Source organism: Balaenoptera acutorostrata, chromosome 1 (genome assembly GCF_949987535.1).
Source record: "Balaenoptera acutorostrata chromosome 1, mBalAcu1.1, whole genome shotgun sequence".
NCBI classification, from domain to species: Eukaryota; Metazoa; Chordata; class Mammalia; order Artiodactyla; family Balaenopteridae; genus Balaenoptera; species Balaenoptera acutorostrata.
In genome coordinates, this window is record NC_080064.1 from 55610290 (window position 1) to 55635612 (window position 25323).

General features: G+C 37.2%; 1 protein-coding gene across 2 annotated transcripts in view; it reads left to right on the forward strand.

The window, feature by feature from the left end:
• The window catches only part of UBE2U (ubiquitin conjugating enzyme E2 U), a 64969-nt gene that overhangs the window by 33423 nt on the left and 6223 nt on the right, over positions 1–25323 (forward strand). Inside the window, exons 7-9 of one of the 2 annotated variants that reach the window (XM_007164331.2) lie at positions 669–757; positions 8368–8449; positions 19004–19098. In XM_007164331.2, coding sequence (XP_007164393.2) covers positions 669–757; positions 8368–8449; positions 19004–19098 — 266 coding nt within the window. Of the gene's footprint in view, positions 1–668; positions 758–8367; positions 8454–19003; positions 19099–25323 lie in introns of those variants that run through there. The other variant, XM_028164024.2, reaches the window with a different exon arrangement.

Here is a 25323-nt window from a genome sequence, read left to right on the forward strand (position 1 = left end):
TCTCTGCATTCAAGAAGATTGTAAGAAAAAAATTGGAAGTGCAGTTATTTAAGAGTAAGAGACTGTTTCATAGGTCCCGTTTAATACTTTGTAACAGTCTTTGCTCTCCCATTAGGATTTGGTAATATTAGCACAGGGAAGGAAATGTGCTGGCAGCAATATTAGAAAAGAGTTGTTTATTTTCCCTCATTGAAAGTGTCCAGATTCTGTGTAAAAATTAAACTAATCTCAATTCTGGTGTTTCATTTCTCCTCATAATAAAAAGAAAATAAAGGTGATTTTACTAAAATTTGGCATAGAAATGTAAGAAAGTTGTTTATCATAGAAAGAGAAAATGTACAGCTATGATGTTTTATTTAAAGTTCTTTTCAATGTTAGTCACGAAAGGCACAGTTATCTTAAACCTATATTTTTCTTTTTATAATATACACATGGATGCACGTTTACACTTATTATAGAAAACTGGTTTGGACGGACCTTTTTTTGTGATTTGCATGTATTAGTGGAAAATTATGTTAGATTCATTTGTTAGAAATAACTATGTGAGAATTTGCAGATCAGCCTAATGTATTGTGACAAGGTATCTGAAAGAGTCCACTCTGGTAAAAATAATTTTAAAAAGCAAACTTTCATGCTACTCACTGTCTGATCTTATTTTGTATTTTCAGATCAATTAAATCAGTCTCATTTAATGATTACTACAAGACATGGTCTGGAATAGCCACATCAAAAGCCACAGAATATTACAGAACTCCATGTAAGGTGATCTAACCTTGTCTTATTTTTGCAGGAAGGGGGGTGGTATATTAATTTCAACATTCTCAGCTTGTCTTGCTTTCAAAGACTAATTGACACATATTTGGAATTTGAGGGTGATAAACTTCTTTGTTGGCTCTATATACTAATCATTCAACAACTGTTCATTTAGTCCCTCTTTTGTAAAGAGTCCTGGACTGAAGTCTGATTAGAAGCCCAAAGGAAAGATAGGCAATTGGAGGAATAAAAGACAAAGTTCTTGGTCTTTTGAGGTTTACCATACGCCCTTTACCCCAGAAGGAAACCTTCATAGCAGGAGGAAACTTTTTGGTTCTAAACACAATTATCCCCAAAGCCAGAGATATTATTAAGTAGAAAGACAGCAAGAAAACCTGGGGATGCTCAATTGTATCAGTCGAAGGAAAAGAAAAATCATCTGTTACCATCATACATTGAGAACTAGAAAGACGGAATAGGAGAGCTGGACAACTTTTTGGTCCCATTTAATCTAATCTTTAGAGTACTGTTTCATTATTTGTATCAAAGTAGGTTAGCCAGTCTGCACACATTTACTGAAATACGACTTTGCGTCAGCTATCCTGCACAATGGCACATTCTGAAGTTATCAGTGACTTCCGAATTCCCAGATTCAGTGATTACATTTTTTTAGTCCTTATCTTACTTGAAATCCTATTGGCTGTGCTCTCCTTGAGTTAGAAGACACCATGTATCCATGGTTTTCCTCTTACCTTCCTAAGCGCTCCTCTGCTTCTTTCCTTAGCAATACCTTCTTCATTCAGTATTCTCTGCCCAGCTCTCTTTGAGAGACCTCATCCATCACTATGGTTTTCATTAGCCCACATGCCAGTAATTCCTAAAGCCTCGTCTCTAGCCAGGCTCTCTTCTGCATTCTGAATGCATATTTACAACTGTGTAGTAAGGCACCTCATACCCAAGATGTCCCAAAGTGAATTCATTATGTTGCTCCAAAACCTATTCTCCCTCCTTCATTACCTCTCTTGGTTAGTGGTAGATCACCATTCTTGCATTTACTTGCCAAGCCAGAATCATAGACATTTCCTAGTTCTCTTTATCTCCCTTATTAAGCCTTATTGATTTTCTCTCTTGCAACATTACAAATGTTTCCCCTCTACTCCATGACCACTGCCTTAATTTGTGGTCTCATCGTGTTTCATCTCATCATTGTGATAGTCTACTAATTGGTTTTAAGAGAACAAAATATCACCCAGAAAAAAAAATCATATCTAGTTTTAAGACACAAATTAGAGCAAAAAGGAGTACTAAGCTTAATAAATCTAAAAACGTGAGGTCAATAATTTCTAAGAAATTACTTGTTCTTTCAGGATGTTGGTTATTAGTTATTTTGTGATTACACATTATCTTCCTCACTGACTCATAGATTAGTGATTAAGAAAAATAACTTGTTCTAGGTGCTTTAAGAAGTAGTCTTTAGCAGCACTATCAGTGTAAAAGAGTTTTATTGATTTTGATACCAGATTACATGAATGTTTACTTCATTTAAAAGATTTTGATTGAGTGCGTCTTAGTCGATTCAGCAAACACATCTTGAGTACTTGCTATGTAAGAGGCTCTGAGGAGCTCAGATGGGTTCCAGGAGGTGATAACCCTTAACAGATGTGGTGTCAAGAGGCAGTTGGCATGCTCCAGGGAATGATTCAGCGTCCAACTCCTTCAACCAAAAAACAAACAGATTGTTATAGGATGGTGCTTTATGGAATAACGTGTAAATATATGAAGGCTCTTGGAAACTCCAAACTTCTAGGAAAAAAACAGAAGCACATGCCCAAACAAAGAAATTTAGAAATGATTGTCTTATAATAAAGAGTAATTTTAAAATGGAAGTAATAATGAAGTATCACTGGATACTGCAATTTCTTCTTCAAAAGAGTTTGACACCAAAATATTTAAGTTGGTTCTTGTTTCTACATCTGTCACTAACCTAGTATGTAATTCATTTCTCTTTGTGAAGGCAATAGCTGGTAATGGTTACCTCTAGCCCAGAAGAATTTCTGAGACTTTGATTCTAGCCCTTGGTGCAAGATTTCACAATCACTCTGCCTCTCTTTCCTACAGAGATTTGTTATAAGAATGTTTCAAAAGCTTTCCTTCAATAATAACCAGCACTTAATTTAAAAAATTTAAATGTAAACCTTACATGTGCTGCTGGCCATTTTGTCTTTGGATAGTTCAGCTGGATGAGATCCAATACTATCTTTTTTAATGGCTTAATTTCCTGGCAATAAGAAAGATGAAGCTGTTAGATTATAGAATGCTTCTTTAACTACTCAGAAATAAAGGGGGAACTTCTAATAACTTCATTTTCTACAGTTATATTTTTATCACTGGAAAGATTATTAAACTCTTGTGCATATTTTTAAAAGCTTTTTATTTTATGAATAGTGATGAGTAAGGTTATATTATGATTTTGAGTATTAACTCTATTGCATATCTTTGTGCCACAAATCTATACATAGTCATGTATGCCATAATACTAGTAAGTTTATTCTTGTATAACACAGTTTACGGAGTATACTCCGTATTGTTTTTCTTGTTTATTTTTTTATTTTTTTAATTTTTATTTATTTATTTATGGCTGTGTTGGGTCTTCGTTTCTGTGCGAGGGCTTTCCCTAGTTGTGGCAAGTGGGGGCCACTCTTCATCGTGGTGTGCGGGCCTCTCACTGTCGCAGCCTCTCTTGTTGCGGAGCACAGGCTCCAGATGCACAGGCTCAGTAATTGTGGCTCACGGGCCTAGCTGCTCCGCGGCATGTGGGATCCTCCCAGACCAGGGCTCGAACCCGTGTCCCCTGCATTGGCAGGCAGACTCTCAACCACTGCACCACCAGGGAAGCCCTGTTTATTTTTAATTGAGGTATAGTTGATGTACAATATTATGTAAGTTTCAGGCATACAACATAGTGATTCACAATTCTTAAAGGTTATGGTCCATTTATAGTTATTATAAAATATTGGCTATATTCCCTGTGTTGTACAATATATCCTTGTAGCTTATTTATTTTGTGCATAGTAGTTTGTACCTCTTAATCTGTATTTTTTTTTTCTAATTTTTTAATTCAACGAGCAAGTAGAAGGGATTCTTAAATTTATTTTTATTTATTTATGGCTGTGTTGGGTCTTCGTTTCTGTGCGAGGGCTTTCTCCAGTTGCGGCAAGCGGGGGCCACTCTTCATCGCGGTGTACGGGCCTCTCACTATCGCGGCCTCTCTTTTTGCGGAGCACAGGCTCTAGACGCGCAGGCTCAGTAGTTGTGGCTCACGGGCCTAGCTGCTCCGCGGCATGTGGGATCCTCCCAGACCAGGGCCCGAACCCGTGTCCCCTGCATCAGCAGGCAGACTCTCAACCACTGCGCCACCAGGGAAGCCCTTAATCTGTATTTTTTTAATCATCCCAATCTTATTGTCCTTTTATTCACTTATCAACCAATATTTATTGAACACCTAGTATATGTCATGCAGAGTTGTATATCAACACAATGAGCTCGGCATTATTATTACTCTGTTTTACACTTGAGAAAACCAAGACCAAGGGAAGCTAAGTAATTTACCTAAGGTCACACATGGAATATCATATATTGGTAAGAGTGTAAATTCTGGATGCATATTGCCAGGGTTTAATCCTGGCTCTTCAATTTACTAGCTGTGTGACCTTGGATAAATTTCTTAACCTCTCTGTGTCCCAGTTCTCTCATCTGTAAAATGAGAATAATCACAGAACATACATCATAACGTTGAAGCACTATAATAGTGCCTAGTGCATAGTGAGTGCTCAGTAAGTGTGGCCAATATTTATTAGTACAAGTGGGCTGTGGCCCAAAGACTTGAACCAAATCCTCTGACTCCATATTTGTTCTTTCTTTTATATTATATTGCATCCATAATATGATATAAAATTGTAATTTCTGTATAACTTGAAATTTAAATTCAAACTCTGAAGTATGTGCAGTACATTTTCAATAATTACAATTATTTGCTCATAATCATAGACAATCATATGGGAAAATGTACTGATGATCCACTATTCTCTGTCCATCACTATAGAATGGCAAATTAAAAGTTTGGCAGAGAACAAACCAATACATCTGGCTGTGGGCAACAGCACCTTAATGACAGAATATGATCCCCATAAGGAAATGTTTATGTTATACGAAAAGAATTCCTTCAGACCAGTGTACCCTGTAATAGTGAGCGGAGGCTTCCTGATGTTTGTTTGCTGTCATCAGGACAGACCAAACAGCCTGAAGCATCATGGGAATGCTTGCTTTCACCTTAGGATACTTTCATTCCTTGAGTCTTTGAGCCAGCAGTGAGGGCAAATGTCTCCAAAAATGCATTTAGATGCAGGAAGCAGTATCAATCACTTCTGATGCAGTGGTCTCAGTCTTGACTGCTCCTTAGAACCACCAGAGGAGCTCGTGAAAATTCCCATGTAAAGGGTGCACCCCCAGACCAATTACAGTAGGATCTTTGGGAGCAGGACCAGGGGGTAGTAGTTTTTACAACTGCCCAGGTGGTTACAATGTGCAAGCCAATGGAAAAGCCCTAGTGGGAAGAACCTGATATCAGAAATTAGAGACTCCTAGCCTTATACTAGTTTTGCAGACACAGTTAAGTGAATTTTGGTTAGTCATTTAACCTAATTTAGGTTAGTCTTTGTACCTCATTTTTCATTTCTATTCATTGACAAAAATATTCTACTCTATTTTAAGTTCCTCTATGGTTAGAATAAGATAGTACGTGTGAAAATAAAACATGCCAAGGTAAATTAGTGCTTATATATTTCTTTGGACACAACAGTCCCAGAGTGGAAAAAAATTTTTCAGATCAGCCTATACAGATGTTGGACGATAGGTGTGTCATAGAAAAAGCAGAGTAGAAGCAATGTCCAGTAATCCTCAGAAGGAAAGGAAGGAAGAAATATACTATGGGGGCAGTAGAGGATGCTTTTCTACACAGATTACAAAACTGACACAAGGGCAAGGTATGATAGTGATGGGGGGGATTTTAACTTCAAGAAGTTCTGACAAAATTTCACTGGTCCTCATTTCTTCATTATTTCCCTCCCATCAACATCATCCACTGAGCATCTTCTATGTCTATCAATGGGCTTTGTTGAAGACAAGAACATAAGTATTATGATAAGCTTTTTGAGGCATTTACAGTCAGATGGTAGGAGACAGATGAGTGAAAAAATTATGGGAATAAAATAAGAAGTGTTAAAAGTTTGTACAGATACTGTGGCATCTTTCATCTCTTGGATAATAGAGAAAGCGTTGGAGAAAAAGAGTCAATAATATAAAAGAAATGAGAATACAGTAAGTCCCCTACATACGAACGAGTTCCATTCCGAGAGCGTGTTCGTAAGTCCAATTTGTTCGTAAGTCCAACAAAGTTAGCCTAGGTACCCAACTAACACAATCAGTTACATACTGCTGCTTTTATGCTTGCCTCCAGACATTCTGGGCTTGAAATAAAGATACTGTATTACTGTACTCTATGCCAAAAGTACACAAAAAAGTACACAAAGCACAACCACTTGTAGAGTGTGCACACATGTGACAGTGTACACCAGACACATGAACTAACTTACGTGATTGGACATGTGAATGCATGTTCGCATCTTTGAAAGTTCCCAACTTGAAGGTTCGTATGTAGGGGACTTACTGTATTCAGGAAAGATAATCATGCTATTTGGGGTTTCATAATATATAAGGAAGAGACTGCCATACATATTCAAATAGAAAATATAGGAAAGGCAATTCCAAAAAATTAAGGAAAGACATGGATTATCCTTGAATAGAAACATCGAGTAAATTTCAGGAGTTCCCTGGTGGCCTAGTGGTTAGGATTTGGCTCTTTCACTGCTATGGCCTGGGTTCAATACCTGGTCAGGGAACTTAACATCAAATAAATTTTAAATTTTGTTTAGGTAGTAATGAATAGTACATGTGAGAAGACATTACTCGACCTTTCTGTGTCTGTGTGTTCATCTGTGAAGTGGGTATTATAATGGTAAGCACTGCATATCTACTTTACAAGTACCCCCATATATAGTAAGAATTCTATTAATATTAATTATTATAATCATCTAAAGGAAATAATGAATCCTGCTAAGAACTCTGGGGAGTACAGATTTGCTTCCTTAAAGGAAGGAAGGAATATATTCCAAATAACAATAAAGAGTATTAATGAAGTCTATAAGAATATGTATGTATGTGTGTTTGTGTGTGTTTGAAGAAGATAAAGAATAGATTGGAACATCGCTGGTGAAAATCATGTAATATTAATAGAAGAAAAGGAGAATTATTCAGTTTAAATATTTTCTCTATCAATGACAAATTTCATCAAGATGGAAGGGGTTAATTAATCATTGTTAAGAAGTTAAGCTCCAGATAAGGACAAGACAGGTGGGGAGCATCTGGTTGGTTAAATACATCAGGACTATAAACCCAGGACAATTAGAAGGAGAAGAGAGAGCAAGAAAGAGAGAGAGAGAAAGCCCATAAGCGAGCAGGGGGAGGGAGCGGGGAGAAAAGGAAGGATATATATGTGCGTGTGTGAATGATCTGGATTAATAGTATTTTGTGTAAAAACTACCAGTGCTTAAGCATAGTAGGTTTTCCGTAAATTTTATGTGAATTTGATTGAAGGCATAAGGCTTATAATTCACCACAAACATATGAGCCAGTGGTATAATGTGATTTCCAGAAAATACTAATGCATATCTGAGCTAAATTGAGAGAAGTCCAGCACACAGATCGAGGGAGGTAGCAATCCCACCTGCATCTTGCTATTGATATGAAATCAAGTTTCTGAGCCGGTTCTGGATGAAAACTTTAATAGGAATATCAACAAAGTTCACCACCAGGATGACGAGGGTTAGGTCTCTAGAAAATCATGACTTAAGAAAAAGTTGAAGGAACTGAGGCTGCCCTGAGAGCTATCTTCAAATATTAGAGGGATCCTTTCCATAGGGGAGGGATAAATTTACTCTGAATTGCTGAGGAGGTCAGAAGGAGGAGCAGTGGAAACTCACAGCCCTCAGATTAAGGAAAGGACATTGTGACCTCGGTAACTGTCAATGAAACGGGCAGTCTCCCAATAACAAAGAGACAAGGGATTCATTTAGAGGCTGGATGATCATCTGTTGCAGATTCTTGCTTTGTAGCAGATCAAGATCTGTAATGTCACTTTCAAACTCCACGATTTTATTTTTTCACTTGAAGGACTGCATTAGAATTTTGTTAAACTATGGCATCAGTTTCTGTATGAGTTATTTTAAAACTATCCTCGTTTCTATAAATGATATATAAACAAGTATCATTATCATGATAAGTTACAAAGTCACAATCTGTTTGTTTCAAACAATATCCAGTATCACAAAGTTTAAATAAAAAGAAGAAATTTGGTGTCTGAGGATTGTAATGTGACTTGAACGATAATAGTACGTGTTATTGCCACATACTAACTTAAGGGGAAATAAATTATTGTAAACTTTAAACTATTATTAAAGAATGTATGCATAGCTCCTTTTTAAAATATTCTAATTTCAGTGCTTGAAGATCCAAATTTCACTGGAGAGTATTACAAATGGAAGAAAAATGAGCTAAGACGACCTAAAGAATGGGGTTTAAAGTAAGTAATTTTAACTGTCTAGAATATTATCCTATGAACTTGAAATATCTATTATTCACTTTCTACTAACTGAACTATCAGAAGAAACCCATTGGATTTCTTTTAAACATAAGAACAAAAATAAGAAGTATCATTTTGTCCTTTCATATGAACCCAGGTGGGAAACAGCTTTGCTGTCTACCGGCTGCCAAAGGTGGGGATAGAACATGAGCCACAGTGAAGGAATCTCACAATACCTTTCCTATTAATCTTCTTATTTCCATTCTTAACCTTATCAAAATAGAACTTAGAAACAGGAAAAAAGAAAAACCAACCTGTTTACATATCACCAGTTAGTATTTCATTTTTCTCATGGTTCCAAACACCTTTTCCTCTTTCACAGATGGATTTCTCACTCAGGAACCAAATATATTAAATCTAGTGAGGAAGTCTGTAATTAAATACAAAGATAAATTATTACAACATCTTTTGGAATGATTGACTCTTGGACCACATTCAGGAAGGGACCTTAGTCTCATCTTCAGTCTCTTGACTCCTAAAGGCAGTTTTTCTGCTTCATCATGTTAGAGCACAGATTCCATCTCAGCTCTGTGGTACTGGCTGTGTTGCAGTGGTCATTTATTCTGGAGTGCTTATTGCAAAGCATTCAGTGAATGTGCTACCACAAAGCTAGGGGAATTAAAGTTCCTATTTTTTGTATTTACATCATGTTTATTAGCTCCTTGTTAGCATTGTGACCTCTTTTCTAGATGAAAATAATAGGATTAATAAAAACAATGTGCTGTATTTTGAATTTGTGTAGAAATCAAGGCTCTTAAAATAGACTTTCCTATCCTTTAATATCATAGTTCAGATTGGGTTTTTTGGTTAGATATTCTTTTTTCAGTTGATTTCTGCAGCAACTTTCCTTCAAGCCAAAGGGGAGGAAAGCTTTTGCATTAGATACTTTTCTGCTTTCAGAGTAAATTATAAGCAGTAGAAAAGTTTTTATGAAGCAGAAGTTGAAGAAGTGTCAGCATGGTTTTTTTCTTGAAGGCATGTTTCAAGTTTCATTTAAAGAAACCTACTTAGAATATAAGGTTAATTTTGCTGTGACATGACTTCCTTTTTGATTTCCTTTAACAGAACTGCTTTGTTTTATTTGTTTGATTATTGATTCATTATGTAAGGCCAGCATCCCACAGAACCCCAAAATGTAGAAAAAGTAGGACCATGTCATTTTCAACTTATCCACCCACTTCTCCATATGGCTGTGAACTGTTTGAATGCTAGAACATTTTCCTAAATACATTATTTTGAAGTTATAGGTCAAATTATCATGTGCGTGGTGACCCTGTCAGAATAAAACTTTCACACCTTATGCCATCTGGTGGTTGATGAGAATATATTTAGATCAGATGATAACAAAACATTGATTTAAACATTATTTAAATAAAGTGTCTAAAAGATATTGCATTTATCTACATAATTTTATTACAGCATAAATATTTGAGCATGCAAAAATATAAAGTATGGTGGAATCAACTTCTTTTTAAATAATTATTAAAAGTCTCATGTTCATCAAAATATATGAGGTATAACAAAGTGGTCAATTCAGAGTTTCAAGTAGGAAATGTTTGGGAATCTATGCAAGTGAGTAATTGGTCTCTGTGTACATGCAATATAATACCTTTTGCATCTCTCTGTTTTTAATATTTGAAAACAGGGAAAACTTTCCTCACACTGAAATGTCCCCTTTAAAAAAACCCAGAAAATGCAAATTGAGAGCCTTTCATCTGCAGAGCCTTCAGGAAAAAGAGAGACGTATCTCTCCTGACTCAAACCCCTCCTCCTACTGTCCTCCCATCCCCTCATCAATCAAGACCCGATTCTTAAGCTACCCTAAATTCTTTTTTTTTCCCCCACTATTGTTTGGGAACATAAGATCTTCTCACCACTTTGTGCTTTCTGTCTGGGATATCTTTCCCAGCAGGGTCTCAAGTTAGGCTTCTGTCTGAGTTAAAAGGTGGAACATGGGGCGCTTAAATGCAGGGACACTGCAGCCAGACTCTTTGCATCTGAATCCTGGCTCTGCCAATTACCAGCTCTGTGACCTCGGGCATGTTATCTGACTGCTTTGTCCCTCAGTTTCCTTATCTGTTAAATGGCAGTAATAACTCTACCCACCTCCCAAGGAGATTGTGAGGATTAAATACACTAATACATACACGTAGATTGCTTCAAACAGTATCTGGTACATAGGAAGTACTTGAGGTTTGCTATTATTCATGCTTTTCCTACTGTGGCCCTAGTTCAGTTCTCACATGGAAAATCTTTCTTTGGAGGCAGCATGGGAAAGGGCATGGGCTGTAGTGTCAGATAGATCTTGGAGAAATTCTTACCCTCTCTGAGCTGGTCTCCTTATCTGTTAAAAAGAGATATTACCTACCTTGCAAACTTGTTTTGCATTTGATCTCTTGAGTGAGATCATGTATATATATATATAAACCACATAGTGTTGGCACATGGACATTCAATAAATATTGGTTCCCAAGGAGAGGGGTTGACAAAAGCCCATGTCCCCCAACGTTTTCAGAGAATAAAAATAGAAATGTAAAAATTGTGAAATTTTCTCAGTCTAGAAACCAGAAAACAACACCTATCATAACCACATTTATTTTAGCCCCATTATGCCCTTGGTTCTTTTCCCTTCTCCGTCCTGTCATCTTTTCAGGCTGGCAAAGTGCTCCACAAGGATGGCATGAAGATCCAGCTCCACTGTGTTTTGTGGAATGGTCCATGATTCAGGCTCCCATGTCCCCCCATCCTCTCCTTCTGTAGCAGTCTGTTCCTGTTTCTTTCAGCGCCTGTGGTGGGGAGATTCATCTGTTCATGCAGAGTGACCAGGGCAGGACTGTTCTTGTAGCTTTGTATTCTCTGCACTTAGCCTGGTACCTGGCACTCAATTAGTGTTTCTTGAATGATGCATACTTACCCTGTTTCCCCACTTCATAGGAGGATTAAATGTGAAGGCAGTTACTTTTAGGAAAAGTAAAATGAAGGTGCCCATTCTAATATAGAGATTATGGTTATATTTTGGGTATTCTAAGGGTATAGTCATAGAACAGTGATTGAAAACTGGAAATATAAATGACTGTCATGAATATTTTATGCAAATTCTTAAGTTTTACACATGTTTTTAGTTAGTATTAATAGGAACTCATTGGCATTATAAGCAACTCATAAATATTCATGAACTGATCATTTGGTTTGGCGTTCATTTCTAAGGCCTTTTTTTCTTTCCTGTTGCCTTGCTGGTCTTTTGGCTATTCCTGCAAATGCTTTATTTCTACCAAGACATGGGAAAGAATATGAATCTAGAATCTAATCAATAGTTCATATTTATTTTCTCAGGAGAAAGTGAAAGATACAAAGTCAGAAAGCAGTGGAAGCTGTTCTTTTGACTATCCTTAAGCACATATAACACTACTTTTACATCATACTCTATACCCAGTGATTGCTAATGTGGTCATGGAAAGAACTATGCCAGTCGTCTAAGCTTTGTCAGGCAGCAAGTTATCGAAATAAAAGTTATCAATTCTGGAGAAGTTTTACATTCTACGTAGCTTCAGGAAAGAATCTTGCCCTTGTGCCTACTTTGAACTATCTATACAAAGGAAACTGGAACTAATGTGGCGAAGCATCTACTGTGTGCCAGGCATTCTCCCTTCATTTCCTAATGTAATACTGGCCACACTGTGGAGTGGACAGTTATACCTCTAAGTGTAAGCACACGCCTCTAAGTGTAACCCATTAGACTACCTATCAGCCTCCTTCAAAGACACAACAAATCAACCTACACTCCAAGTCAGACCACTTCCCTTATTATACAGACATAGCTTCAAGAGAAGGTTCCTAGCCTCCCTTTTCAACTGGATTGTCACCCCTAGGTTTCTGTACGGAAATTGTGGAAAACTAGAGGTAGCTCTATCTGCAGTTTACTAATGAGAGAAACATGAGGCACAAAGAGATTAACCAACTTGCCCAGTTATTGATAAACACATATTGTTTTTGAAAACTGAAACTTTATTTCCTATCTGCCATTAATATGTGCTTATTAAAAGCTTAAGTTTTTCAGGTAAATGTAAAAATATTGCCTACCCAGTTGCTAGCACAAATGAAGTCTGCTTTTGTGGAAAAGTTTTGCACTTTTTCAGTCAACATTAAATTCTATTATTAAACAATGTTAGTTCCTTTTTCCTTCTATATAAAGTAATTAGCATGTATTATATCAAATACCAACATAAAACTTTCTTATATTTATAAAATAAACTCTTAGTTGTACTGTGTTTTAAATTAAGGAGTTAATATATATTATGTCTAAGTTCCTGTAGTGTCTGATTTTTGAGTGTGTGTTTTAACTCACAAAAATATGTGATCTTCCTCTAGCATAACTATGTTTGATTCCAATTTCTCCAATTATATAGAAAATATTTATGCTGAGTACATTAACTTAATGTATGTTTATGCTATCCTTTCAGGGCTATTGAAGTTAAACATTGTTTTTGTAGGTTTACATAATCATATATTTAATGCATTTTTAAGGAGAAATGCTAGTTTTTTATTCCCCAAAGATTAAACCTTGAATGCCATCTAGTGGTTAAAGAGAGAATTGGCATGAGAATGAGCATGGGAAATGTCCCTTTTGAAATAAAGACATTCATACAGAGTGAAGTAAGTCAGAAAGAGAAAAACAAATACCGTATGCTAACACATATATATGGAATCTAAAAAAAAAAGGTTCTGAAGAACCTAGAGGCAGGACAGGAATAAAGATGCAGACGTAGAGAGTGGAATTGAGGACACAGGGAGTGGGAAGGGTAAGCTGTGATGAAGTGAGAGTGGCATGGATATATATACACTACCAAATGTAAAATAGATAGCTAGTGGGAAGCAGCCGCATAGCACAGGGAGATCAGCTTGGTGCTTTGTGACCACCTAGAGGGGTGGGATAGGGAGGATGGGAGGGAGATGCAAGAGGGAGGGGATATGGGGATATATGTTTATGTATAGCTGATTCACTTTGTTATAAAGCAGAAACTAACACACCATTGTAAAGCAATTATACTCAAATAAAGGTGTTAAAAAAATAAAATAAAGACATGGAAAAAATTAGACAAAGAAGAAAATTCCTTTTAAAAAATAATTTTGCTTAATCTCTGCTTAGATGTTTTCAGAGACAGGAAGCTCAGTACTTCAGGAACATTCACATAACTCTAATCTTCTTTATTTCTAGCTTAAATCTAGCACCTTGTGATATTCAACCATTCCAGATTTCTTTCATTCATTTAACAGACTTTCTTGAACACCTACCATGTGCTTTTACATTTGTCTGCAAAACCATCCAGAAAATGAGAAATTATCTCCATTTTATAAAGAATATTTTAACAGAAAAAATTAAAAAACAAACTCCCTAAGGTCACACACTCAGTAAGTGACAGAGCTGAAATTCAAATCCAGGCTTACCAGATGCTACAACGAATGCTTTGTTCGATTAGATCCAGAATCAGCTCAGACACTGAGGATCCAGGCTTGGCTGTGGATATGGGTAGAAGATACGATTCAAGGGATGCTGCTGTGGCAGAAAAGAAAGTACTGCCACTTGTCCTGGGAAACAACACAAATAAGGCTCTTCTGTTTTGTGGACTTGCCCTTTAAGTCTCAGAAAATAGCCATCATGTCTTTCTCCCACCTCCTCTTAAGTTTTCTGTTTTTAGAATAAACACACCCAGTTCTCTCACTATTTTTTTTAATGAATTTAATACTCTTTATTGTTTCCCTCCTATGGATATGATTCATTTAATCAATTTTTCTCTCAGAATGTTGCCCTCACATTTTACCATGGATTTCTGATTGTAGCACAGAATCTGCTGGATCCTCCTTTATTATCAACAGCATGGCTTAAGGCTGCGTCCCCTTACATCTCTCTTCAGAATGAGGGGTTTTGAGTCAAAAACACATACTGGGCTTCCCCCCACCAAAGGAATCGCTTCTTTGGCTCTGCTCCCACGTAGAATACTCTTTTGAGGGAGGGGTCTCTGTCTCTTGCTCTCTCTCCCTCTCCCCCTTGCCCACCCCTGCAACAACCTACCCCATTCCCCCCCAGCCCCCGTTTCCCCTGACACCTTCCACTCCTCGTGGCCACAGAAATGTGATACATGGATTGGCTTAGGCCTTGGTCTGAGCAGGGGTGAGAGTGAGGAGAGCTAAGGTTCCCTATAGGCATATTAGATTATATTTTACCTGAAGGGAAGAATAAAAAGGAGGCCAAGATGTTCCCTTAGAACATGTTACCAAAAGTCTGGTTACTAGATGCCATAAGTTTTATGATGCTTGTTATGTTCATAGAGTGACTTCTCAAGAACGTGTAGCAGTTTACAGAGCCACCAGAATGGTATGAGAATTTAATATGAACAAGCATTAGGGTTTTCTCTTTTACTTTTAACTTAATAATTATGGCACTTTCCCTTATAGTCATTTTAATTGCAATTTAAAAATTGTGACAAACAGTTTTGTTTTTATAATTTATGTTTTCAGTTAGAAAAAGGCAAATGTTTGAATGAAAAAGGAAATATCAATAGTATCTAGTTTTTTGAGGACAAAGAGTTATCACTGGAGAAAAGGTATAGATCAAGTTATGTTGTTTTCTAACTAAAGTCATGTTTGCCTTGAGGAAAATAAGATTCTAATGATTTTGTTTGGTTTGGAATTCACACAAAGCTCACAGAGGCTAGAAATAGTTTGCGTTCCTGCTAGTTAGAGAGGCAAGAACTCTTAATTCAAAGGGCATTGGATGGAGACTTCAGAAAGGTCATGCCTTAGGAGTAGGGCTGTATTTGTCTCCAAATAAAGGCTATTTTAGACCCATATGGAAGGCTAAACACAAACCTTGCAGTACTAAACTGATTTGTAAGATACTGAACTTTATGCCAGAACAATGGCCAACTATATATAAAGGAAAATAACAAAATTCAGCACCCAGCAACATAAAATTTACATTGTCCATCACCCCATCAAAAGTGACCAGTCATACAAAAAAGCAGGAAAATATAATCCATAACCAAAAGAAAATATATCAATATAAATAGATTCATAAATAATAGAGATGATAGAATTAGTAGATATGGACCTTAACGCAGCTTTTATACATCTTATAAAATATACTCAAGGATCTAAAGAAAGTCATAAATGTGATGAAAAGTAATGGAAGATATACAAAAGACCGATGGAACATCTAGAGATAAAATAAATAAAAAATGTTTTAAATACACACTGTATGGAAAGAACAGCAACTTAGATACTGAAGAAGAAATGACTCATGAACTTGAAAATGTAGCAATATAAACTCTTGAAAATAAGCATAGAGAGAAAAAAGACTAAGAAAAAAAGCCTCAGTGAGCTGTGGGACATAGTTTAGTGGTGTGAGATACATGTAATTGGTGTCCCAAAGAAACTGACAGAAAAAAATATATGAAGAAATAATTATGGCTGAAAATTTTCCAAATTTGATAAAAAATATAAACTCAGAGACCAAGAAGCTCAATAAGTCCCAAGAAGCAGAAGTACAAAGAAACCATTCCAAGGCACATTATAATCAAATTGCTGTAACTCAGTGATAAAGAGAAAAATCTCAAAAACAATAAAGGATAAAAACACACACACATTGCATGTAGAGGAACAAAGATAAGAGCAATCAATAACTTCATGTCAGAAAACTTGGAAGCCAAAAGATAATGGATGGCAACTTTAAAGTGCTTAAAAGAAAGAACAATTGGGGAATCTGGGTGTAGGGCATATGGGAGTTGGTAGTATTCTTGCAACGTGCTTGTAAGTTTGAAATTATTTCTGAAGAAAATAAAGGCCATCATTCTTCCATGGTTAAATAAATAAGTAAAAGAAATGGTTAACCTAGAGGTTTATACCCTGTGAAAATCTCTCTAAAACGAAGATAAAGACTTTCATACCAATAAATTCAACCACATAGATGAACAAATTTCTTGACATCTACCAATGCTCACTTAAAAAGAAATGGATAACCTAAATAATCCTATGTCTAATAAGGAAATTGAGTTGATAGCTAAAAGCCTTCACACGAAGACAAGTCCAAGGCCAGATGGCTTCACTGGAGAATTTTCCAGACATTTTAAGGAAAACATAATACCAGTGCACACAAACTCTTTCAGAAAATGGAAGAGAAGGGAGTACTTCCCAATACATGTTATAAAGTCAGCATTACCTCAATAACAAAACCAAAGACAGTATAAGAAAAGCAAAAACAAATGAAGAAAACTACAAATCAATACACCTTCTATACATAGATGAAAACAATTTAGCAAACTGAATGTAAATATATACATTTTAAACATGGTTTAAACATTTTAAATATTGATTTTTTAAAAATGTTAAATCAAGGTTACATTCCTGGTATAAGCCCACTTGGTCACAATTAATTATAATAAATAATTATGATGATTATACATGACCAAGTGAGGTTTATGCTAGGAATATAACCTTGGTTTAATATTTTTAAAATTCAAACAATGTAAAATAGAATAAGAAAGAAGAACCATATGATCGTCTCAATAGGTGAAGAAAATTTCAACACCAAATCCTGATTTAAAAAAAAAAAACAAAACTCTCAGTAAATTAAGAATAGGAAAGAACTTCCTCAACCTGCTAAAGCACATCTATGAAAATACTACAGCCAACATGCGTAATCGTAAAAGACTGAATGTTTTGACCCTAATGTCAGGAGCAATGCAAGGATGTCTGCTTTCAGCACCTCCATACAGCATGTTATTGGAGGTTTTATTTTCATCATAGTACATATCACTACTGATGTATCTTGATTTTCACATTCGCTTATTTTTTTCTCCTCTCAATGGGGCCAGGGACCTTGTCTGTCTTGTTCTTCCTGTATCATTAGCTCCTAGAACAGTGCCTGGCACAAGGTACGTGCTCAATGAATATTTTTCAAATGAATGAACTTTTCAGAAGTATTGTGTAAGTGAGGTACACCTGTGAGACAAAAGCATTTCTATTCCACTTAATTTCAATTACAATAAACAATATTTTCACCAAAAGTTTTCTTGTCATAATATATTAAAAAATTTAGTCATCCCCAAAAGAAATTTTTGTAAAAATTTTCATTTCCATATATGAACTCCTTCTCTAAGGAAATGCTATTGTAGCTTGACTTGGGCTCCTTGATATCTCCTACCAGGTGGTGGGTTTTTTCCAGGATATGTCATGAATTTTTCTGGTAGAATTTTTCCCTTGTGCAAGGGTTGCAGTGTTCCCCCAAAACTTGTGTCCACCCAGAACCTCAGATTATGACCTTATTTTGAAATAGTATCTTTGAAGATATAATTAGTTAAGATGATCTATAGCAGATTAAGTTGAGCCCTAAGTCCAGTAACTGGTTTCCTTCTAAGAAGAGGAGGGCAGGGAGACACCAGGAAGAAGGCCATGTGGCAATGGAGGCCGAGATCGGAGTGACGAAGCTGTAAGCCAAGAAGCACCAAGGGTTGTTGGGAGCCAGTAGAAGCTAGGAAGAGCCAAAGAAGTGTTCTCCCCTAAAGCCTCCAGGGGAAGCGTGGTCCTGCCAACACCGTGGGTCTAGACTTTAGCCTCCAAAACTGGGAGAGATTAAATTTCTGTTATTTTAAGTTGCCATGTTTGTGGTAATTTGTTCCGGCACTCCCAGGAAGCTAACATACCTTGCTCTACCAAATGATGTTTTTATTACTCTTAAAATATTAATCTAACACCATATTTGTTTACTTTTCTAAGTACTATTCTGTTGGAAAACACATATTGGAATAATTTCAGTTTACCATTGCATTAGTCAATACTCAGCATGGCATCATTGTCAAAGCCCATTTCTCTGCTTGTCTGTTTCGTTTGATTTGCCTTATTTTTCTCAAAAGTAATATACACTTCCCAAAATTCGTTCTTCTTCTTCCGCTTCTCCTTCTCCTCCTTCTTCTTCCTCTTCCTCTTGTTCTTCTTCCTCTTCTTCTTCTTCTTCTTCTCCTTCTTTTTCTTCTTCTTCTTCTTCTTCTTCTTCTTCTTCTTCTTCTTCTTCTTCTTCTTCTTCTTCTTCTTCTTCTTCTTCTTCTTCTTCTTCTCCTCCTTCTTCTTCTTCTCCTTCCTCCTCCTCCTCCTCCTCCTCCTCCTCCTCCTCCTCCCCCTCCCCCTCCCCCTCCCCCTCCTCCCCCTCCTCCTCCTCCTCCTCCTCCTCCTCCTCCTCCTCCTCCTCCTTCTTCTTCTTCTTCTTCTTCTTTACTAAGTACAAATGTTTTTAATAGGTGTTTTCTACCTAACTTTCAAGAATGGGTCGTTCAAACCTTATACATACTCTTTGAGAAAACGGGGAAAAACTCACTAACTCATTCAACACATTGACATCAAAACTTAACAGTGATGTGATTTTTTATATTATTTTTCTAAAAATTGTGTTTGGCCTTTCCATTTATATTCACGAGTGATTATTTCTTCTTTTTGTTATTCTAGGTATGCTGCTGCCATGGCTCGGATTGCTAGAGAAAATAAAAAGCCTCACAAAACCAGTTATCCAACTGAAAGAAGTTATCTCTGCACAACTCCAGGTAAACTGAGTTCAATCTATTTGTTTTACTTTGTTTTTAGAAGTGAAATACTAGTCATAATAATAAATTTAAATTTTTATTCAGTTCAAATAAGTTTTAGATATGTGAGGCCTAATCCTGTGTTCCCTTTTTAAAGCTGCTTTAACTCTTTCTGACAAAATAAATTCAGTAAGTTACTTACATAAGAATTGGAACTTTGAAAAAAAATGAATTAGTTATACTTTCAAGTTTTGTAGCCTTTGATAGGTGAATACACAATTTGAAAATCCAAGGCTAAGTTTCAAATGTATAAAAGCAGCAAAAATAAGCAAAACACTAAATAAATTAATTCCTAGAACTCATTTTAAATTCAGAGATACATGCAATATGGTTGAAAAGAAAGGAATAATATTAGTTGAGATGTTTCTGGTACTATTTTTAGAATTAATATTTTTTCAAAGAAACATTTGGTACAGATTGGGGGTAGGTCTTGAGCAGGAAGAGAGCTGGTAACTTATGGAAATCAGCTACTATAGGAGGGAAAGCAAAACATTCAGGGTCAGAGAACTTGGGTTTAGATACCACGTCTGTGTAATTATAGGAGAGTCTCTTAACCTCTGAGCTTCAGTTTCTTCATCCTCAGCTAGTACTGGGTACATGGAAGATGTTCAGTAAATATTTGTTTCTAATATCCTTCCCTATGTCAGAGGATTCTTGTGACTAAATGACTCCATGGAGGTAAAAATTCTTTGTGAACTGGGAAGTCCTCTAAACTATTCATTGCTGCTTTTGCTGTTGCCTGTCCTTGAAACACAACAGCATACAAACGCCAGACACAGGCATTAACCTTCATTCAGTGATTGTTCAAGGTCTTGCCCCCCATCTCTTTCTTTTCCCTGGCTCAGTATCTACTTCTCTTGCTCCTACTTGTTTTGGTGTGTCACGCGGATTCATCCTCTAAATTACCAACCTGAGTCTTCTCCATTCAACTGTGCCTTATTCCAGATTCAAGGTACCTGGAAGAATTGGTAAGAAATGTTGCTTTCTCCAGCCTTACTCTCTGCTTCCTCCATGAATTCTCTACTCCTCTCTGCAGTTCTCTCCTCCAACATCCCCCCACCCCCCATCTTCACCAGTGGAAGAGATCATTTCGTTAAGTTGATGATTACAACTATTTCTGTCCATGCTTTGTCAGACTGCTTTCTATAGCTCAAATCTGCTTATGTTTTAAGCGAATCTAAAATTCTTTGTCCTACTTACACCCTAAACACCATACTGACCTAGTAGGTCATGGTTGTTTATTCCCTCCTTCATTTCAAAAAAATTTGAGAGGTGCTGTGTGTTTTCTCATACCCCCACCCCCCAGTTCCCAACATCATTCCCTCCTTTTTCTTCCTTTCTAGTACCTACTCATCCTGAGATTCATCTCAGGTATTACCTTCTCTAGGAAACTTTCCCTATGAGCCATCATAGCACTCTATCGTGTCTTATCATGCTCTATTAGTTTTCTATTGCTATGTAATAAATTACCACACACTAAATGGCTTAAAACAACACATACTTGTTATTTCACAGTTTATATGTGCCCACAGTCAAGGCACGATGTAGCAGGATCCTCTGCTTGGGATCTCATAAGGCTGTGATCAAGGCATCAGCTGGGCTGCATTCTCATCTGGCGGCTGGAACAGGGAAGAATTTGCTTGCTGTAAGCTCACTGAAGTTGCTGACAAAATTCACTTCCTTTTGTCTTTAGGACCGAGGGCCCAGCTTCTTGCTGGCTGTATGCTGGAGGCCTCGCTCTGCTCTTAAGGCTTCCTGCAGTTCATCGCCTTGTGGGCTTTCCCAGCGTAGCCTCCTACTTCAGCCAGCCAGCAAGGAAATTCTTTAGAACAAGTCTGATAGTAAGGTAGAAACTTATATAATATAACATAATCACGGGAGTGAGGTTCCATTACCTTTGTCACATTCGATTGATTAGAAGCAAGTAGCAAGTCCTACCCACACTCAAGAGGGAGGGGATTACACAAAGGTGTGAACACCAGAATGTGGGGATCATGACAGGCCAGCTGAGAGTCTGTCCATCACACGTGCTATGTTATAGTGGTCTCTTTACTGCCAGTCTCCTTTAATAGAACATGACCTCCTTTAGGGAAGGGGCTGCTTACCTCTCAGCATGGTGCTTGGCATATAGTAGTCATTCAATGCTCATGAAAAAATGAGTGAATGAATGATAGAATGGAGTAGAGTTGTCACTGTTTCAGCAACCCTGTGATTTTGGAAAAAGGGGGGATAAACTCATGATGAATGAGAAAAAGTAAGAAAAGTGAGCTGGAAGAGAGAACATTTTAAGGAGTGTCCAGAAACTCATTTGATTTCTAGTTCTGAGTCATGTCCTCTTTGAAATTGGAATAGACTCTCCTTTGTGTCTAATCTTACTGCTGAGAGAAGAGACTGTACCTAAGAGGTTGTGGCCAATTAGATTAGTGTTCAGAAACATTCACTCCCTATCCTGTTCCACCACCATGGGGAAAATGTACTCCCTTGACCCTTGACTTTGAGCTTTGCCATGTGACTGTTTTGACCAAAGGAATACGGGAAGGGAAGGGTTTGTGCAATTTGGCTTGCTCTTTTTCACTCCTGCCATCATCACAAGAACATGCCTGGACTAGCCCTCTGGTCACCAAGCTTCCCAGCCATCCCGAACCCACAGAAACTAACCCGCAGCTGACCTGCTGATGCGTGACCTAAACAAATGCTTGCTGTCATATGTCACTGAGATCTTGTGGTTGTTTATTATGTAGCAAGAGTGAACTTGTACAGGATACCAAAGGAAAATATGACTCAGCTGGAAAAGGATTGAACTCTGTGCTTCCCTTTTGCAGAGAGGGTTAGCATGTCATAGTTTGCCGATGTGAAAAAATTCATCTGAAATTTTGGAGGTGGGAGTGGAGAAAAGGCCGTAATTCTTGAGAAGTTGTGTGTATCATACATGGCAGCTTCCTCAGACACAGCAGTTTCATGCAACTCTTCGCAAACTCTCACTTTACAGATGTGATGGCTTCACAGAAATCTCCATGAGCTCACAATGTTTGTCCCACTTGGGGTGGTTGGATGTGTGCAGCATCTTGTGCTGGTTTTTCCACTCATGTCAGTGCATCAAGCTAACATAGGCAGTGATATTCCTCTGGTTCTCCAGCTATGGCCTTCCAGACCTCACTGCTCCACGTCTTCCCACACGTGTATAATCCTTGTTTCATATATTGAACCCCTCATTCTTGTATTACTTGTAAGGGCTCTGTTTTTCTTTTTCTTTTTTTTTTTTCACATCTTTATTGGAGTATAAATGCCTTACCATGCTGTGTTAGTTTCTACTGTACAACAAAGTGAATCAGCTATATGTATACATATATCCCCATATCCCCTCCCTCTTGAGCCTCCCTCCCACCCTCCCTATCCCACCCCACTAGGTGGTCACAAAGCACCGAGCTGATCTTCCTGTGCTATGAGGCTGCTTCCCACTAGCCATCCATTTTACATTTGGTAGTGTATATACATCAATGCTACTCTCTCACTTCATCCCAGCTTCCCCTTCCCCCCCATGCCCTCAATTCCGTTCTCTACGTCTGTGTCTTTATTCCTGCCCTGCCACCAGGTTCATCAGTACCGCTTTTAAAAATTCCATATATATGCGTTAGCATATGGTATTTGTTTTTCTCTTTCTGACTTACTTCACTCTGTGTGACAGATTCTAGGTCCATCCACCTCACTACAAATAACTCAATTTTGTTCCTTTTTATGGCTGAGTAATATTCCATTGTATATATGTGCCACATCTTCTTTATCCATTCATCTGTTGATGGACATTTAGGTTGCTTCCATGTCCTGGCTATTGTAAATAGTGCTGCAGTGAACACTGTGGTACATGACTCTTTTTGAATTATGGTTTTCTCAGGGTATATGCCCAGTAGTGGGATTGCTTGGTCGTATGGTAGTTCTATTTTTAGTTTTTTAAGGAACCTCCATACTGTTCTCCATAGTGGCTGTATCAATTTACATTCCCACCGACAGTGCAGGAGGGTTCCCTTTGCTCCACACCTTCTTCAGCATTTATTGTTGGTAGATTTTTTGATGATGGCCATTCTGACCCGTGTGAGGTGATACCTCATTGTGGTTTTGATTTGCATTTCTCTAATAATTAGTGATGTTGAGCATCTTTTCATGGATTTATTGACCATCTGTATATCTTCTTTGGAGAAATGTCTATTTAGGTCTTCTGCCCATTTTTGGTTAGGGTTGTTTGTTTTTGTGATACTGAGCTGCATGAACTGCTTGTATATTTTGGAGATTAATCCTTTGTCCATTGCTTCATTTGCAAATATTTTCTCCCATTCTTTTCGTCTTGTTTATGGTTTCCTTTGCTGTGCAAAAGCTTTGAAGTTTCATTAGGTCCCATTTGTTTATTTTTGTTTTTATTTCCCTTACTCTCGGAGGTGGGTCAGAAAGGATCTTGCTGTGATTTATGTCATAGAGTGTTCTGACTATGATTTCCTCTAAGAGTTTTATAGTGTCTGGCCTTACATTTATGCCTTTAATCCATTTTGAGTTTATTTTTGTGTATGGTGTTAGGGTGTGTTCTAATTTCATTCTTTTACATGTAGCTGTCCAGTTTTCCCCACACCACTTACTGGAGAGACTGTCTTTCTCCATTGTATATCCTTGCCTCCTTTGTCATACATTAATTGACCATAGGTGCATGGGTTTACCTCTGGGCTTTCTATCCTGTTCCATTGATCTATATTTCTGTTTTTGTGCCAGTACCATACTGTAGCTTTGTAGTATAGTCTGAAGTCAGGGAGTCTGATTCCTCCAGCTCCGATTTTCCTTCTCAAGATTGCTTTGGCTATTTGGGGTCTTTTGTGTTTCCATACAAATTGTAAAATTTCTTGTTCTAGTTCTGTGAAAAATGCCATTGGTAATTTGATAGGGATTGCATTGAACCTGTAGATTGCTTTGGGTAGTATAGCCATTTTCACAATATTGATTCTTCCAAACCAGGAGCATGGTATATCTCTCCATCTGTTTATGTTACCTTTGATTTCTTTCATCAGTGTTTTATAGTTTTCTGAATACAGGTCTTTTGCCTCCTTAGGTAGGTTTATTCCTAGGTATTTTATTCTTTTTGTTGTGATGGTAAATGGGAGTGTTTCCTTAATTTCTCTTTCTGATCTTTCATTGTTAGTGTATAGGAATGCAAGAGATTTCTGTGCATTAATTTTGTATCCTGCAACCTTACCAAATTCATTGATTAGTTCTAGTAGCTTTCTGGTGGCATCTTTGGGATTTTCTATGTATAGTATCATGTCATCTGCAAACAGTGACAGTTTTACTTCTTCTTTTCCAATTTGTGTTCCCTTTCTTTTTCTTCTCTGATTGCTGTGGCTAAGACTTCCAATACTATGTTGAATAATAGTGGCGAGAATGGACATCCTTGTGTTGTTCCTGATCTTAGAGGAAATGCTTTCAGTTTTTCACCATTGAGAATGATGTTTGCTGTGGTTTGTCGCATATGGCTTTTATTATGTTGAGGTAGGTTCCCTCTCTGCCCACTTTCTGGAGGGTTCTTATCATAAATGGGTGCTGAATTTTGTCAAAAGCTTTTTCTGCATCTAGTGAGATGATCATATGGTTTTTATTCTTCACTTTGTTAATTGTATAATAATTGTATAACAAATTTGTAAATTTGTTAATATGGTATATCACATTGATTGATTTGTGTATATTGAAGAATCCTTGCATCCCTGGGATAAATCCCACTTGATCATGGTATATGATCCTTTTAATGTGTTGTTGGATTCTGTTTGCTTGTATTTTGTTAAGGATTTTTGTGTCTATGTTCATCAGTGATACTGGTCTATAATTTTCTTTTTTTGTGATATCTTTGTCTGGTTTTGGTATCAGGGTGATGGTGGCCTCGTAGAATGAGTTTGGGAGTGTTCTTCCCTCCACAGTTTTTTGGAATAGTTTGAGAAGGTTAGGTGTTAACTCTTCTCTAAATGTTTGATAGAATTTGCCTGTGAGGCCATCTGGTCCTGGACTTTTGTTTGTTGGAAGATTTTAAATCACAGTTTCAATTTCATTACCTGTGATTTGTTTGTTTATATTTTCTAATTCTTCCTGGTTTAATCTTGGAAGCTTGTACTTTTCCAAAAATTTGTCCATTTCTTCCAGGTTGTCCATTTTATTGGC